The 15,421-nt window shown below is 53.2% G+C and overlaps 1 protein-coding gene and 2 long non-coding RNA genes across 6 annotated transcripts; 2 read left to right on the forward strand and 1 right to left on the reverse strand.

The window, feature by feature from the left end:
• Positions 1 to 153: 153 nt before the first annotated feature.
• Positions 154 to 15,267, reverse strand: Pdk2 (pyruvate dehydrogenase kinase, isoenzyme 2). 2 transcript variants are annotated; one of them, NM_133667.2, is made up of 11 exons: positions 15,035 to 15,267; positions 13,245 to 13,386; positions 6,361 to 6,432; positions 5,732 to 5,916; positions 3,813 to 3,902; positions 3,550 to 3,627; positions 2,818 to 2,894; positions 2,594 to 2,692; positions 2,375 to 2,482; positions 1,761 to 1,874; positions 154 to 1,218 (listed from the first exon to the last, which is right to left on the reverse strand). In NM_133667.2, the coding sequence occupies exons 1-11, from the start codon at positions 15,150 to 15,152 to the stop codon at positions 1,078 to 1,080; spliced, it is 1,224 nt and encodes a 407-aa protein (NP_598428.2). In that variant the 5' UTR covers positions 15,153 to 15,267; the 3' UTR covers positions 154 to 1,077. The 2 variants fall into 2 exon arrangements, with proteins under 2 accessions (NP_598428.2, NP_001348844.1); NM_001361915.1 differs by lacking the exon at positions 15,035 to 15,267 and adding an exon at positions 14,432 to 14,771.
• On the forward strand, positions 4,906 to 6,638 carry LOC115486429. The gene is made up of 3 exons (XR_880156.3): positions 4,906 to 5,005; positions 6,024 to 6,126; positions 6,499 to 6,638. It is a non-coding gene; the product is annotated as an uncharacterized LOC115486429 (long non-coding RNA).
• On the forward strand, positions 6,653 to 12,179 carry Gm11513. Of its 3 annotated transcripts, XR_003949596.1 has the most exons (3): positions 6,653 to 6,919; positions 11,531 to 11,602; positions 11,767 to 12,179. It is a non-coding gene; the product is annotated as a predicted gene 11513 (long non-coding RNA). The 3 variants fall into 3 exon arrangements; XR_003949595.1 differs by having other exon boundaries at positions 11,531 to 12,179; XR_003949597.1 differs by lacking the exon at positions 6,653 to 6,919 and adding an exon at positions 7,554 to 8,037 and having other exon boundaries at positions 11,531 to 12,179.
• Positions 15,268 to 15,421: the final 154 nt, after the last annotated feature.

Consider the following 15,421-nt stretch of genomic DNA (forward strand, 5'->3'; position numbering starts at 1 on the left):
GACAAGGGACTAAGCTACGCCTGAGTGGACGGCCCTGCCTGGTGGCGTGTTCAGCTGGCCTAGGTCCTGAGTACAGTTAGTCCTAGGGGACCAGTCTTCACAGGTGCTTCATGTGTGGGCTCCCCCTCCCCGAGCAAGGAAGCCAGGCAGCAGTCACATTTCATCTGTTTACTGTGGATGTCACTGTCACCATCCCAGCCACTGGGAGGGCACACGGCTTTAACCCCTGTGTGTGGAGGGGAAGGGCAGGGCTTCTGAGATTACAAAACTGGCTATGTACATAGGGCTGTCCTAGGGGTGAGTCACTTGTGCACACATAGTGGGCATAGGGGTGGGGTGGGGTCTGAAGCTCAGGCAGCATAGGGTGGGTGTAGACTGGGCAGGGGAGGTGTGCACGTGAGGACATGCTGGGTGGGCAAGGCTTTAGGAAGCAGCTAAACAGAAACATTGCTAAGATCACCTTGGGGGCAGCTTACTCCTAGGCCTGCCCTCTCGGTGGGCCCCGGGTGAGAATCGCTACCTACTCTCAAGTTCCCAATTGCAACTTCATACCATCCAGAGTAGAGATAGAGGCTGCAGGATCAGAGTCAAGGGTGGACCCTATCTTCCCCCAGTCCCTCTCCAGACTTGAGGGCACTCCATCCTTCTTAACATTGACAAAGAACCCAGCCCAAATGTGCCTGTACAGTGTGTGGGCATAAGGCAAGCGGAGCAGCCACTTGGAAGGCCAGGACTATGCAGGCAGTGAGGGGGAACCAGGGCTTCTAGTAGAAAACAGACAGTTCTGATCTTGGGAGAAGTGTCTCTGGGCCACCCCATCAGGGAGAGCCATCCCCAACCCTCAAGCATCACTATGGAAACCGGGTTCCAGGGAAACCCCCTAGGGTTTCTCCACAGAGACATATTGGCACTTAGGGACCACCACAGTTGGGCCACTGAGATTTCTACAAAGACAGATCTGGCCATCAGGGAGACCCAGTTTCACCCCTTGTACCCTAGGGGATAGATAGGGAAGGTCCCTGTGGTGGCTGGATTCAGAGGTGGCAGCATCCTACAGGTGCCAGGGAGGGAAGGCCCCTAGCTGACCCGATACGTCGATGTGTTCTTGGGCTCTGTGCTGGGCACACACCAGTCGCCGGCCTCCTGGATGGTCTGGTAGTGGCGCCAGGCAGACTTGTTGTAGACAGGCAGGCGCTCCACTGAGTCCGTGGACAGGGCCTAGAGAGCATTGCCATCAACCTCCTGCTTGCCCACACCCCAGCTTACTACCCTCTCCCACCCAGGCCCTGATGGTCTCCATCCCTGGAGTCCTAACCCAGGTCTGAGTCAGCCTCATAACCAGGCATTAGCCTGAGACATTACCCCAGACCTGGAAAAGCCCCTAAAAGAGTCAGCCTTCTGTCTCTTGCCCTGGCCCATTCCATGAAGCTGGCCCCTCCACGATCAGGGGGGCAAAAAGGATCAAGAGGGAGGGAGGCTTTGCTGTGTGATCCCTATTAATCACCAAGGTACACTCGGATCAACTGAAGTTCAAGACCTGTAAGGTTCCCTTCCTTCTAGCCTAGGGTTTCTCAGAAGAGGGGCCTTACTCACAGACCTTAGACCCCCTGAAGTTGCCTACCACATTAGTTTAAAGTTACAGTGCTTGAGGAGCCAAGGCTCCTCTGAGTCTTGGAGAGCCAAAACTGAGTTTGGAGTCAGGAAGGATGAGGGATGGGTAGAAACCCGTTAGCAGCCAGCTTGCCCCTGGCGGGCCTCACCTTCAGATAGATGACAGCATCTGTCCCAAAGCCCTCCATAGAGAAAAGCTGCAAGTCCCCCTGGAAGTACTTGGCGTAGAGGCGGGAAATGGGGAGTCCGTACCCAAAGCCAGCCTACAGAGGAGCCACAGGTCATAAAGTGAGCCAGGAATGCTGGACTGGGGACAGGCAGGGGCGCTGGAGCAGGGGTGGAGAAGGGACATTTCTGAAGCAGATGGGAGTAGGTGGGAGGCAGGGGGACTGCAGAGGATGCATGGAGAGACGCTGGTCTGGGCGGGAGAGTTCTACCCAGGCCGGTGGTTAAAAGCTCCTTAGAGTCTATTCCCTAAGCCTAGGACTGCCTGTTCCACAGGAGCAGGGACAGAGGCGACAGCAATTAGCAATGCGGTGGAGAAAGAGGAGAGAGGGCCAAGGAGAAGTGACAGCTAAACAGATGGGCGGATGATCAGCAGGCAGGGGGCTATTAGCAAACGGTAGAGAGAGAGGAGGCCCTGGAGTCACAACAGGAGACTGTTGTCACACCACACAGCCATGGGGTGGGCTGTGGGGAGGGGGATATGCTTGGGAGTTTAAAAAGCAGGAGCCAGGGGACTGGAGGAAGGCGTCTATCTCACCAGCGGGGTACCCCCAGTGCCAGGCTGGGGTGTGGGAGCTGTGGAGTACATGTAGCTGAAGAGCCTCTCGATCTTCCTCAAGGGGACACCCCCGCCTCGGTCACTCATCTGGGAGACCAGGGGGCATGTGAGATACCCTCCAAGGTTATGTGCTCCACTCCTCCCTCTGCCCCCCGCCCCACCCTGTAACCTCCCATGGCCAAGTCAAGGGTCACATACTTTGATGGACAGATCTTCTTCACCGAGGGCCACCATAATCTTGATGGGGGGGAGTGTGAGGCTGGACTCGTGGCTTTCCACAGTGGCCCGCATGGCATTCTGGGAAGGGAATGAAGGATGATGCAGTGAGAGAAGCCAGCCCCAAAGGTACCTGCTGAAGCTGGGGGCCAAGAGCTGACCCTGCCCAGCCCCTACCCCCACCCCCGAGAAGGGTAGCCTCTTACCTTAAAGAGTTCAAAGAGCATGTGGTACAGGTGGGAAGGGACATAGACCATGTGAATGGGCTGGTTGGCGTTGGTGGCTGTGGGAATGGAGACCAGGGCCAGGAGTCATACAGCAAGGTCACCTTCAAAGCAGACCTTCCCTCTCTCCACAGCTGTACCTAGCCTAGGTGGCTAAGTGGCTGCACCCACTCCGAGCAGCCACAGCTAGTAACCCTTAGAAGCCCCAAGTTCAACCCTGCTTCTTCCTTCCTTCCAGGCATGGGAGGCCTGGGTACCGGCTCTGACCACCGGAAGCACCTCTCGATGAAGATGCTGGTTCTTGGGTTGGGGGCATCACGCATCACTCTCCAGTCTCCGGCCTGTTACCCCACACCCTGCCCCTCCTATCATTTGTGAGGTTTTCAAATTAGCTGGTGTGTTTGCATGGTCAGTGGTCACCTATCACAGGTCTCAACCTCCCTAGCACCAAGAATGTACGCTCTGTGAGGACAGGGGCCTTGCCTGTCTTCTTTACATGTTGAGTATATCAAATAGTGAGCAATTATCCAACAAATTGGTAATACAGAGCAGCTCCTCTCTAGGGGGGTCTGACCTCCTAGCTCCCCTACTCTGGCCTGCCTGGGTACATGCACACATACATGTACACACATATACATACACATACACATACACGCGTGTAATCATATGTGCACACACATGTAGATACACATGTACACACACTCATTTGCTTACCATTGACTTCCTGGATCTCCAGGTCAGGGGAAGCCATGTAATACTTGTCACACAGGAGCTTAGCCATGTCATAGGCGTCTGGGAGGAGACAGGACCACTCAGGTTATGGGAGGCTGACCCAGCAGCAGTCCCTTTGGCACTGACGTGAAAACTGACATGCCCCCCCCCCCCATCTGCTGGGAATGGATCACCTTCTGACCTGGCTATTTGGGAGGGGTCCCTGGAGCTCCTTTGTGGGCCAGGCCTATGGTGGGGGGGCTCACCTTTCACCACATCAGACACGCTGCAGTTGGGATCGATGCTGCCAATGTGTTTGGGGTGGGCTGGGTTGGTGCTGCCATCAAAGATGAGGGCTGTGGGCAGAGGGAAGGGCGCGGTTGGCAAGTTCACAGGATCTAGTTCTCCCTCTTCCTAAACACCCCACTCTTCACCTCATCTGTAGGCCTTTGTATGGTCCATGCTAACCATGCCCCCCAAGTCTTGTTTCCCTCTAGCTTGGGCCTTCCAGAGCTTCTGCACCTTACAGCAGTCCTTCCATAGTCCTCTCCACATCATACCCTGTTAAGTGTATGTATATGTATACATGTATATATGTATGTATGTGTATATGCATGTATACATGTATGCATATGTGTTTATGTGTGTACATATACATGTTTGTATATATGTATATATGTATGAGTATATGAATTATGTGTGTATCTATATATGTATGTGTTTATATATATGTGTGTATATATGTATAAGTGTATGTATGTGTGTATATGTGTATGTATATGTGTATTTATGTGTGTATGTATGTATACATGTATACATGTGTATGTATATATGTGTGTATGTATATGTGTATTTATGTGTGTATGTATGTATGCATGTATACATGTGTATGTATATATGTGTGTATGTATATGTGTATTTATGTGTGTATGTATGTATGCATGTATACATGTGTATGTATATATGTGTGTATGTATATGTGTGTATACATGTGTATTATATATGTATGTATATATGTGTATGTATGTGTACATGTGTATACATGTGTGTATATGTGTGTGTTATGTATGTATATGTGTATATGTATGTGTGTATGCATGTGTGCATGTATGTATATATGTATGTGTGTATACATGTATGTGTGTATGCATGTATGTATCTGTGTGTGCACATATGTATATATGCATGTATGCATACATGTGTGCATGTATATATGTGTGTGTGCATGTATATATGTGTGTACATGTATATGTGTGTGTATATATCTGTATGTATGTATGTGTGTGTGTGTGTGTGTGTGTGTATGTATTTTCTTTTTTTTTTTTTTTTCAAGACAGAGTTACTCTGTGTAGCCCTGGCTGTCCTGGAACTGACTCTGTAGACCAGGCTGGCTGTGAATTCAGAAATCCGCCTGCTTCTGTCTCCCAAGTACTGTGCATCACCAAGCCCAGCTTTAAAGGTACGCTTTGCTTTCATATCTTCACACAATACTGTAAGATAACTTCCATCAGCTTGCTTTTCTTAGAACATAAAGAACTCACTTAACTTAGCTCTGCTTTGTCAACCAGCATAGAAAACTCTGGACAGGAAAGGGTAAATGATAAACCGTTTTTGAATACAATGGAGTTCTTAATGTGTTGGGTGTGGGTATGGGTGGGTGGGGGACAGCATGTGTAAATGGCTCACAAGGTGGCTCAGTGCGTAAAGGTGCTTGCAGCCTAGCCTGACAACTTGAGTTCAATCCCCAAGGCCCAGATGATGAAAAGAGAGCGTAAACTGCAGGATGTCCTCTGCCCACAACATGTGCACATGTGCATAAATAAATAAATATAATTGTTTCAGAACACGTAGCATGTTTGACATTTACAAATATTTACAACAACAGAATTTCACCTCAGTGTTGCACTTTTTACTTTACTTTGGGAACCAATTACTTTTTAAATTTTCTATTTACTTAATTTTTTTGAGGTTGGCCTCAAACATATACTATTTTCCTGCCTCAGCTGCCCACGTGCTAGGGTTATAGACACATGACTTAAGCCACACTCTTCAGTTCCCAAATGCCACTCAGGCCTCTGAGCCCAGAGGCTGAAGTGGGGAGCCTGCTTTCTTGTGGGGGCGGTGCCCTTCTTGGCGTGCCCTGCCGGGCCCCTTGCCCTCTCCGAAGCAGCCAGGCAGGACTCACTGTGTTGATTGATTAGCATTCGGATGGAGATGCGGCTGAGGTAGAAGCGGTCCAGGAAGTACTGGATGTTCTGGTTGGAGACGGGGTCATCTCCATAGGTGTCCTTGTACTCCAGCACTCCCTGTGCCATGGTGGGCACCACGTCATTGTGCCGGTTCCGGATGGTGACCAGGGCATCTGTGAACCTTCAGAGAAGGCAGACACTTGCCTCTACCCAGTCTCAGGTTTGGGGACACCCTGGCTCTCCATTATTCCCAATGGCCTATCAGTTCCTTCATTTTCTCCTCCCCAGACCCACAGACACACGGAAGCTCACCCACTGGAAGCCCACCACTACTGTCCCAGCTCTCCATCCATCTTCCTGTTTACAGCTAAAGTTCTCGGTTTCTCTGAAGGTTTGTTCTGGGGGCAGGGCTCCCCCACATCCTCTTGCTATACTGATAATTAGCATTCTCGTCTCTCGCAGCAGACCTGGTTTTCCCAGAAGTAGCCTGTCTCCCCCCTTTCTTGGCACATCCCTGAAGGCAGGGCCTTTCCCTGTACCCAGCTGGCATTCCATCCTTGTGGCCCTGACCAAGATGTCCTTGCCTGCACCTGCCTTCTTGTCCCTAAAGAGGGTGCTCACTCACTGGCTTAGAGTCCGGTGGTCCTCGGGGTCTTTGTCCAGGAATTCCATGATGTCCAGCAGACTCTGGACATACCTGTGTGAAAGCAGAGAAGTTCATAAGCCCAGCTGAGACTACACAATGTTCCCTCTCACCCCTCAGATGCTATGGTAGGTGGCGCACAGAGCTGAACAGGCTGACAATCAACACCCCATTCTATCCGCTCCGGGTCTCCCTGACAACCTAGTAAGTTGTCCAAGAAAACCTTGAATTTGTCAGTTCCCTTAACAGTGCATGTCTTTGCTCCAGAACCCGATTAGCAGCAACCTTGGGAGGGTCCAGAAATCACCCCCTCTCTAGAGGCTGGAGAGAACAGGGGTCTGAGGCCCAAGTGTCCTACAGTAACAGAGGGCTCAGACATCTACCTGCCTCGCTGAGCCCCTTTATTGACAAAGATCCTGGTATCTCCATAGGGGGCTGAGGCTTCTAGTGGACAACGGGTGCTGCCAGCAGGCTAGCTGCTGACACAGAACCTCTTCCCAGAGTGATCTGGAACCTGCCTCGGGAACCCTCGGTTTAAAAGGTGAGTAGGTGTGGTTAGCTCTGTCCTCAGGGAGGACCAGGGAGGCTCATTCTGCTCTTTGAAGCCAATGAGCAGGGAGGGTGTGGGTGAGCCCTGCTGTCCGTACCACCTCTAGGCCTGGTGGGTGGGGCAGGCCTCCTCTCCAATTAGGAAAGGTTAATGAATAAAGAACGGGGGTGGGGGGGGAGTTGAGCCCTGAGCTTCTGCACGTGAGGTAGGGCTGCCTGAGGCAGTAGATGGTGCCAATCTAATGTCACTGTCCCCTTGCCTGACTGAGCCACGACCTTAGCTTCCCCTCCAGGCATGCTCCAGCCTGAGTCTTATTCTGGAAATGTGAACTGTGAGCCTAGGGCAGAAACACTTCTGGTCTGAGGGCTGGGAGGGCTACCTGGAGTCCTGTCATGGGGAGCCCCTGAGTCTCTAGTGGAGACACTAGGTTAGGACCTATTCGAAATCACCCAGAGCTCTGAGAGGAGAGGAAGGAATGGGCCCCGCAGCAGTGTCCCCACTGGGTGGGAGTACAGCCGAGCCTTGTGGAGCTCCAGGGCTCCTGCCACCAACAGGGCTGCCGTTGCTCTGGATCTCACCCCGGCCTCCCTTTCTGTGTAGAATGCCCTGCTCTTTGCACCCCACAACTGCTCTTTGCTGGTGCCGCTGGGTTCCAGTGTGGCCCTGGATTAGCTGCGGCACTTCTCTGGGCTTGTTTTCTCACTAGGAAAGGTGGGAGTTCTTATCCTTATCTCTCACTGCGCAGTGAATGCGCTTGACCGATGGCCACTCAAAACCTGTCTCCAGCTGAGCACACCCACTCAGCTCCACTACTGCCGCGCCTTAGGCTATTCGGCGCCGCCGGGAGCAGGAGCAGGCTTGGTCTGGGGCTCCTTCCTCTTCGTCCCAACCAGAACCTAACACAATATCTACGGGGGTCGCTGTGGATGGGATAAATGAAGAGGCCAGCTTCCTGACAGTCTCCCTTCACCCCTGCCCAGATACCTGCATCAGGAAGACCTTAGTCTCCTTAGACAGGCATGGCAGCTGGCGTTCACTGAGCTACTTCTGTGCCCTCATCACTGCTGCCTATCTGGGCTCAGAGGCCCACACAGGGCCTTTGATCACTAGTAGGTGAGGGGACTTTGAGGGAGAGGGGACTTGGGAGAGAAGCTACAAGTGTGAATGTGTATGGGGGGGCGGGGGAGAGGAAAGGACAGAGCAGTTGGAGGGTGGGCCACATGACTCCTCCTCAAGATCCACGGGGGTGGGGGGCAGGGCCCCAAAAGGCCAGAAGCAGTAGGCTCTGTGCTTGCCCAGAGGTGGTGGATGTGGGTGAGCCGTGGGTGAGCCGTGGGTGAGCCGTGACTGTTCCACCTCTAGGCCTGGTGGGAGGGGCAGCTCTCCTCTTCAACTAGGAAAGGTTCTCAGGAGTAGGATGCTCTGTGCACGCCCAGAGGTATAAACAGGCAGGGTCCTAGCTTCCAAGGCCGGGCAGGGCTGTAGAGTGAACTTTCAGGAGAAGACATAGAACTGGTGACATGGCCACTGCCGTGGAACAAGGGCCACCTGGATCCTTTGACAAAAGTCAAAACTGTCTGGGTTGCTGTGGGGGGATACTGGAGACTGACATCCCTGCCTGTCCCTCAAGGGGCCATTTTCCATAGGGAAAAAATGCTGGGTGCTCCTGATTCTCCAGGGAAGAACAGGGGAGGCTGCTTCTGCTCAGGGCCCTTGGTAGCAAGCCCTAAGGTGCCCGTGGGCCTGGCCTTCCATGTCACCCTGGGATTGGGATACAACTAGATCCTCCAGAGAGAGAGAGACACTGAGGTAGGGTTATGCTGACCCTTGGGTAGCCCCTCTCCAGAGCCAGGGAGAGGTTAAGGCACAGTATGAGTCCAAGTTGAGAGGAGGCAGCCTAGAGTCTAATCTACCCCCCTCCTTCTTGGTAAAATCTAGTGTCTCCAATGCCCCGGTATAACAGAGACACACACCCACTCCCTAGCCCATACCCTCCAGGGAGTGGAATGCAGGCCCGAGGGGAGAGGCGGGTAGTAGAACTAGAAGAGGGAGGAGGGCACGCAGCCACCTGCAGGCACTGTGTGGGAGCAGAGAGATGGCTGAGCCACGGGAATAAGTGTGTAAATGGAAAGAGTGTGCGTCTGTGGGTGTGTAGCAGCATCAACAGCTGCCGCCCACGGACAACAGTGTGAACCAGACCGCAGTCCTGGGAGGGAGGAAGGTGGCTACTCACACAAAGGGCGAGGGCAGAGGTAGCCCCCATCTGGAGTCACTCTGTGAATGGGCAGTGGGCTTGGGTTTGGACACTGGCTGTTCACTGAAGGCCACTGGGATGCTCCAGCCCAACTGCAAAATGCACTTCACAGCCGGAAGCTCGGGGCTCAAGGTTGGGTAGGGCTTAGCTTTAAAATCGCCTTGGGGATCACTCCAAGGGAGACTACTGGGTCAGGTGTGCTGGTGTACTGAGGAACCGGCTAGTTTAATGCAGGCTCCACCTCTTGTCTATGGACCTTCTGCCCCTCATTCTGCTCAAGACAAGGGCTTGCTGGCTTTTGTGGGATGGGAGTGGGACTCTTCACAGGCAGGGCTTGGGGTCCACATACCATACCCTGTGGACAAGCCAGGGAGAAGGATGTCCACTCTCACACACATACATACATACCCACCGAATCATCCGCTCCCACACACCCCTTACAACTCTACAAAACCCAGCGACAGCAGTGGCTCACTGGCTGTGTTTGGGGAAGCACCCTCTGCCTATCCACGCCTCTTCGGGTGGTCTTCCTCCCGAGAGGGTCCACTGGATACCCCTGTGCACCCTGGCATCACTAGGAGACATTCCACTCTGTAGGTGAGCCCTACTTACCCCCAGGCTTGCATGGGAACGTGGAAATCATTGCCCTGTGACATGACCCCATACCAAACTTTCCTGTCCCTCAAATGCAGCCTCCAGAACCCATGGGCCTGAATCTGAGTCCCAGACCCACCAGGACTCCCTAACCAACCTTAGCCAAGATGCCCCACTTCTTGAGCCTCCGTCTCTCATCTGGAGATGAGGAGGAGACTCGCTAGGGGATGCCATCCAGATTACAGGACCATCTGAGTTAGCAAACAGAGGGGAGCCTGATACTCCACGAGCCCTCAGGTGTGTTAGTCTTGGGGCGGGGGTGTCTACCCTGTGTTCTCATTGCTGTGTTGCCTCTGAGACCTCTGACATAATTGTGTCACCTTTGACTTGCGGGTACAGCTGCCCAGGAGCATAGGACTGTGGCCGGTACTGTTCTAGATGTGTGTGCTGGCTAGTTTTGTGTCAGTTTGACGCAAACGAGGGACAAGAGGAGGGAGCCTCAAGTGAGAAAATGCCTCCGGAACACTGGGCTGTAGGGAATCTGTAGAGCATTTTCTTAATTAGTGGTTGATGCAGGAAGGCCTAGCCCATTTGGGTGGTGCCATCCCTGGATTAGTGGTCCTGGGTCCTGTAAGAGAGCAAGCTGCGCAAGCCCCAGGAAGCAATCCAGTACTGATTTCTTCAGTGATGGGCTATGATGTGGAAGTACACACTGCATAAACCCTTTCCTCGCCGTGCTTGTGGCCCCGGTCACAGCAAGGGTAACCCTAACAGAGACAGTGTGCTTTACATTTTCAGTAGCACAGGACCCTGAGATACAGCATGGGACTCCACTATACAGCCCATGAAGCTGAGCCCAGGAAAGCCCTACTGTCCTGTAGTGTAGGGTACCTATCAAGACTCTACCGTCACATAGGTCACACATGCTGTTGCTAAGCCTAGGGGGCAGCCCCACCTTCTGGTAACCCCCCCAAATATGGCCCCATTCCTCCAAGCCTGAACAGGCTAAGAGTTGATCCAGTTTATTCTGAACTGGGAAGTTATCATGTTGAGTGTCAGCCCAGGCCTCGAGCGCTCTCCATTAACTATGACTGTGTAGTAACTACTGGGCTGCCAACAGCTCCCTCCCTCTCCACATCCCCAAGGGCAGGGTCTGCTCTCTAAGTCATCAGACTCAGGCTAGAGGACCTCTTCCCAGGCTCTCTGTGAAGTCAGGCCTTGTTCCTCTTCTTCTTGTGAAGGCCTTGCCCACCTCCGTCGCTCCACCATCTCAGCCCCCTTGAGTTTATCCTAGAAGAAAAACTCCACTCTCTCATAGAGAGCAAGTCCTTCCTGTTCTGCCATGTTAGCTTCTCTTGCTGTGGCTGCGGCCCACTGGCTCTGCAACCCCCCTCAGCGTCTCTCTTTAGTGTACCAGGATGACCGACCACCCCTTGGCAATGCCCTCCTGCATGCTGAATCCTGCGCTGCAAGAAGTGTTTTCTCTGACTCTACCCCTCCCTGCTGTGCCCTGGCATTCCTTCCAAGCTTTGAGGGGAAAATAATTCAAGCTATGCCTCCCTGTTCAACAAACCCTTGCCCTCCTCTGGTCCTCCATTTGTCAACCTTCCTGGCTGCCTCAGAAAACAGTTTCTTGGGAGGGGAGATCTTGTCGTGAAGTCAGGGACCAGCTGGTTAGTCAGCCACTCCAGTCAGCCGGACAGACTGGAGGAGGGCTGGGAGAACAGATGGTACCTTCTGGTTCCTCCCCACAGCCCCGCCACCCTGTGGGAAGACACGAGACTGGCTCAGAGGTCTTGGACGTCCTAGTGAGGGCTCAATGACAGGTAACTTAGTTGGGCCACCTGAAATTCAAACCCTGCCCTCCACCCACCCATCACCTTCTTGGGTCTATTCAGAGCCCCTCCTGTCTAGCTCTGAGTATCCAAGTCCTTCCGTGTGTACTTTTCCTTTTCCCACGTGTTTTGGCTTCAAACATGTTTCACTACAGTGCCTAGGCTGGTCTTGAACACTTGAACTCATGATCCTCCTGCTTCAACCTGCCAACCACCAAGAAGACTGGAATTGTCTCCACCCTGCTCAGTTTTCCTCATGACGTCAGTTAGCATGCACTGCATACCTACAACGCACCTGGCCTGGTGTGTACAATGCTATCCCTTACCGGAGCCCGTCTCTCTAGAATAAACCAGGGAGAGACATATCCACGCACAGACTCAATGCTGGAAGGGCATCGGAAAACCGCAGGACATTCTAGCAGGGGCTGGTGTGAAGGAGAGTAATGGTAGACATGTTCTATCTACACTTTTGTGCTTTCCAGGTGTCAAAAGAACATTTTACCCTTCTGTAAGTGGGAGACGTCATAATCAATGACGTCTTTCATTTAAAAAGAAAAATCGAACCTTCCATGATCGTGACTCCTCCACATGTTTGTATTGCATTTTGTTTAGCCTGTCTTGGCAGTCTCCCAGGAACGCCTTGGGCTCCTTGTGGGAAGCTGCTGCTGTCTTGGTGTTTGTCTGTGTGTGTGATATTGAGACTTGAACACAGGGCCTCATCTATACCAGGCAAGTGCTTTCCCGCTGAGCTACAGCCAGCCCTTTGTTCGTTTTGAGACAGGGTCTCCCTAAGTTCCTCAGGCTGGCCTTACAGTCGCGATTGTCCACCCTCAGCCTCTGAGCTGCGATTACTAGGCCCGTACCACCAGTGCTGCCTAGATCTATTGTCTCAGCTGCAGAGGAACAACAGCTCAGGGCAAAGGCAGCTTTTATCCCCGAGCCGCACAGTTAGCTGCTGCCACCCGCTTAGCCACAGGACAGTGCTGGGACCACAGGTATGATCCTCCCAAGCCCCAGAGAATCCTCAGTCAACCCATGTTGCAAATCCTGATGACTAGGTTGCTGCCCAGTTGTCACAAAAGTCTCTTGATGATCAGCCAGGGACGTGCCCAGTGACAGACACACCTTTGTTTGTTTCATGTGAGGCTATCTGGCCTCCAGTCACTCAGCAATGTCCCTACAGCTACCTGTAATGAACTTTTGATCCTTGCCCTCTGAACTCTTTGGGAAGGGACTGTATTGTCTGTATTTAACTGAGTGTTTCTTCAACATTCAAGACAAGTTAGATTTGCCACCGGGATAACTGAATCTTCACCTTTTTTTTTTTTCTTCTTCTTGTTTTCCCAAGTTACTGAGCAGGCCAAGGGTTACTGCTGATGTCAGCATGACTTCTGCTCTTGACTTTGAAAGCTACGCTTTCTTGAATGGACACTAAGTCCCCAGGGAAAGTGGGATGGTGAGAAACAGACTGAACTTGACCTTTGACCCTGCTCAGGCTGAGGAGTCCAAGAAATCCTGGCTAACTCTCCAGCCTCTTGGGGCCCCTGTGCCTTGCCTCTGTCCTAGCTTCTGACACAAGAACAGAGGAACACGGTGAGGATGGAGGGGTGGTGGCATGTGAGGGGGACCTCACCAGCTCTGCACCAGCTGCACCGATGGGGTGCCCAGCACTCGGTCAGGAAGCAGGTTGATCTCTTTCATGATGTTGGCCAGGCGAACGGGCAGCTCCTGCCGGAGGAAAGTGAATGACGTCTTCTCGCAGGCATTGCTGGATCCTGAGGATGACAGAGGGGTCGGTCAATCAATAGCTGCAAACCATGGGGACAGTCACCCATGTGGAAACTGGGCAGGCTGAAATGACCATGGGACCTATCTGTGGCACACAGCAAGGTAGCCCTCCTAGCCTTGCGATGCTTGAGTTTTCCCCAGACATCCTACCACGTGGATGTCAATTTAGGAACAGAGTGTATCACCCACTGACCCTCAGTGAAAACCCTGTTTGTTAACCAGGGAAACAAGATGTTCCCGGGGCTGACTCTGAACTGTTCTGGCGTGATTCACCTCACTTTCCTTTCCATCTCTCTAGGTGGGCACTCATCACAGGGGGCTAGCCCAGGGTGCAGAGGCACCTAAGAAATCCTTTTCTCCATGGGGTGCTAGGACTAGGTTCCCAGGACTGTAGGAACTCAGCATTATCCCTGAGGCAGGCCATCTCATCTAGGCTGAGGAGACAGATGAATGCCAATGTAGAATTGGCCATGTTAATGACCATCTGTGAGGCAAATGGGGACCTTGGTCCAGGGTCAAGATTAACAGGCAGTAGAGGAATGAGCTGTGTCAGCTAGAGACAGGAGACCTAGGATCAACAGCAGGCGATGCTTCTGTAACTTACTGTATATCATCAGCAGTTTTCCCCAGATAGGTGGACCGAACTACGGCCAAGTCCCTTCTAGCTGTGGCATTCATTTGGCGGGGACTTGGAGTGGGCCCTGGAGGATTTCCTACACAAGCAAAGCTCACAACTCCAACTGAACAGGGAGTAACAAGGCATATCCTGGAAAACAGGTGCCCAAGTCCTGTCGGCCATCTTCCTGTCCTCCTGCCTGTGACACAGCCAACTCTTGAGAGACCTGGGTCCACTCCCTACACCAGCTGGCACCAGGGAATACCTTGCAGACAGATGGGGGCCACACAACGTCTCCATCCTCCACTCCGCAAAGCTTTCTCCTGCCCCAAAGCCACCTCCACCCTCAGAACACCGAGTGGGTGATCTTCAGAAACCCAGGGGTAGCCATAGGAGGGTGAAAGCCACCTGACTACCTCATGGTAAGTTGGGCTCTGCCCAGCTAGGAACCGCTGCCAGGTCAGAACAGATTTGATCTTCAAGTGTCCTTGCCCAGTGGGCAGCTGCAGTGGGTGGAGGCTCACCAGTCAGGGGAGTTCCCCTGTTAGCACCTCCTACTTCAAGGGGCCCCCTTCCCACCTGCCCTGGCTTTTCTCCCTTGCTCTGTTCAGAAGTACCCCGCCCTTCGTGCACAGCACAGGTCTTCCAGATGGCTGAATCTCCTTAGCACTCCAACAGCACGTCTCCTGTTTACTCTTGGCTGCCCACTCTCAGTGGCCGGGATCTCCCACTAACTCTATCATGTCTGGATAGGGTCCTATGCCCTCACTGTCTCTTACTCTCCACGATCCCTCGCAACGCTTTCTCCGCGCCCCCATTCTTAGTTAACTGTGAAGGGGGCACTCTTAACTCTTTGTGGGCAGCCAGGTTGGCCTCGCCGTTTACCCATTCCTGTCCATACTCTTCCAAGCCAACCCTCCTACCACCCAGGACCTCTTCCTCCGATGTTAACCTCTCATTGCCAGGGTCTCCTTCCCCGCGCCCACAGCCCCCGGTGCCCGCCTACGCCGACTCCGTACCGAAGTCTAGAAACTGCTTCATGGACAACGGGGACGGGGAGAACTTGCTGAAGTGCTCGATGTACTTGGGTGCCCCTGCCAGGGACGCATTCTTCAACAGCGCCCGGACCCAGCGCATGGCGACGGCGCCTGCGGCTCGGGCTTGGATCTCGCTGCTGTCCCGGGGCTGGAGGCGCTGGCACCGGCCGTCAGCTCGGCCCAGCTTAGCCGGGAGACGGGCTTCGGCCGCCTCCTCCCTACCCTTGCCCTGGCGATGCCTCCAACGCCTAGCCAATCGGCTTGTCCCGGCGCCCCGACGTCGCCAATGGGCGCGCACAAACAACTCTGGGAGAACCAATAGCCTTGCGCTTCGACACGTGGCTCTCCTCGAGGCCCACCTCCTTAACC

This window comes from Mus musculus, chromosome 11 (assembly GCF_000001635.26).
Source record: "Mus musculus strain C57BL/6J chromosome 11, GRCm38.p6 C57BL/6J".
Taxonomy (NCBI): Eukaryota; Metazoa; Chordata; class Mammalia; order Rodentia; family Muridae; genus Mus; species Mus musculus.

What these genes read in the sequence shown, in the direction of transcription:
- Pdk2 (NM_133667.2), bottom strand. Translation starts at nt 15,152, where the DNA reads ATGCGCTGGGTCCGGGCGCTGTTGAAGAATGCGTCCCTGGCAGGGGCA. An exon ending in GACCACCGGACTCTAAGCCA is followed by an intron (nt 5,917 to 6,360) that starts GTGAGTGAGCAC and finishes CCTTCTCTGAAG; the next exon opens with GTTCACAGATGCCCTGGTCA. An exon ending in ATGCTGTCATCTATCTGAAG is followed by an intron (nt 1,219 to 1,760) that starts GTGAGGCCCGCC and finishes AATGCTCTCTAG; the next exon opens with GCCCTGTCCACGGACTCAGT.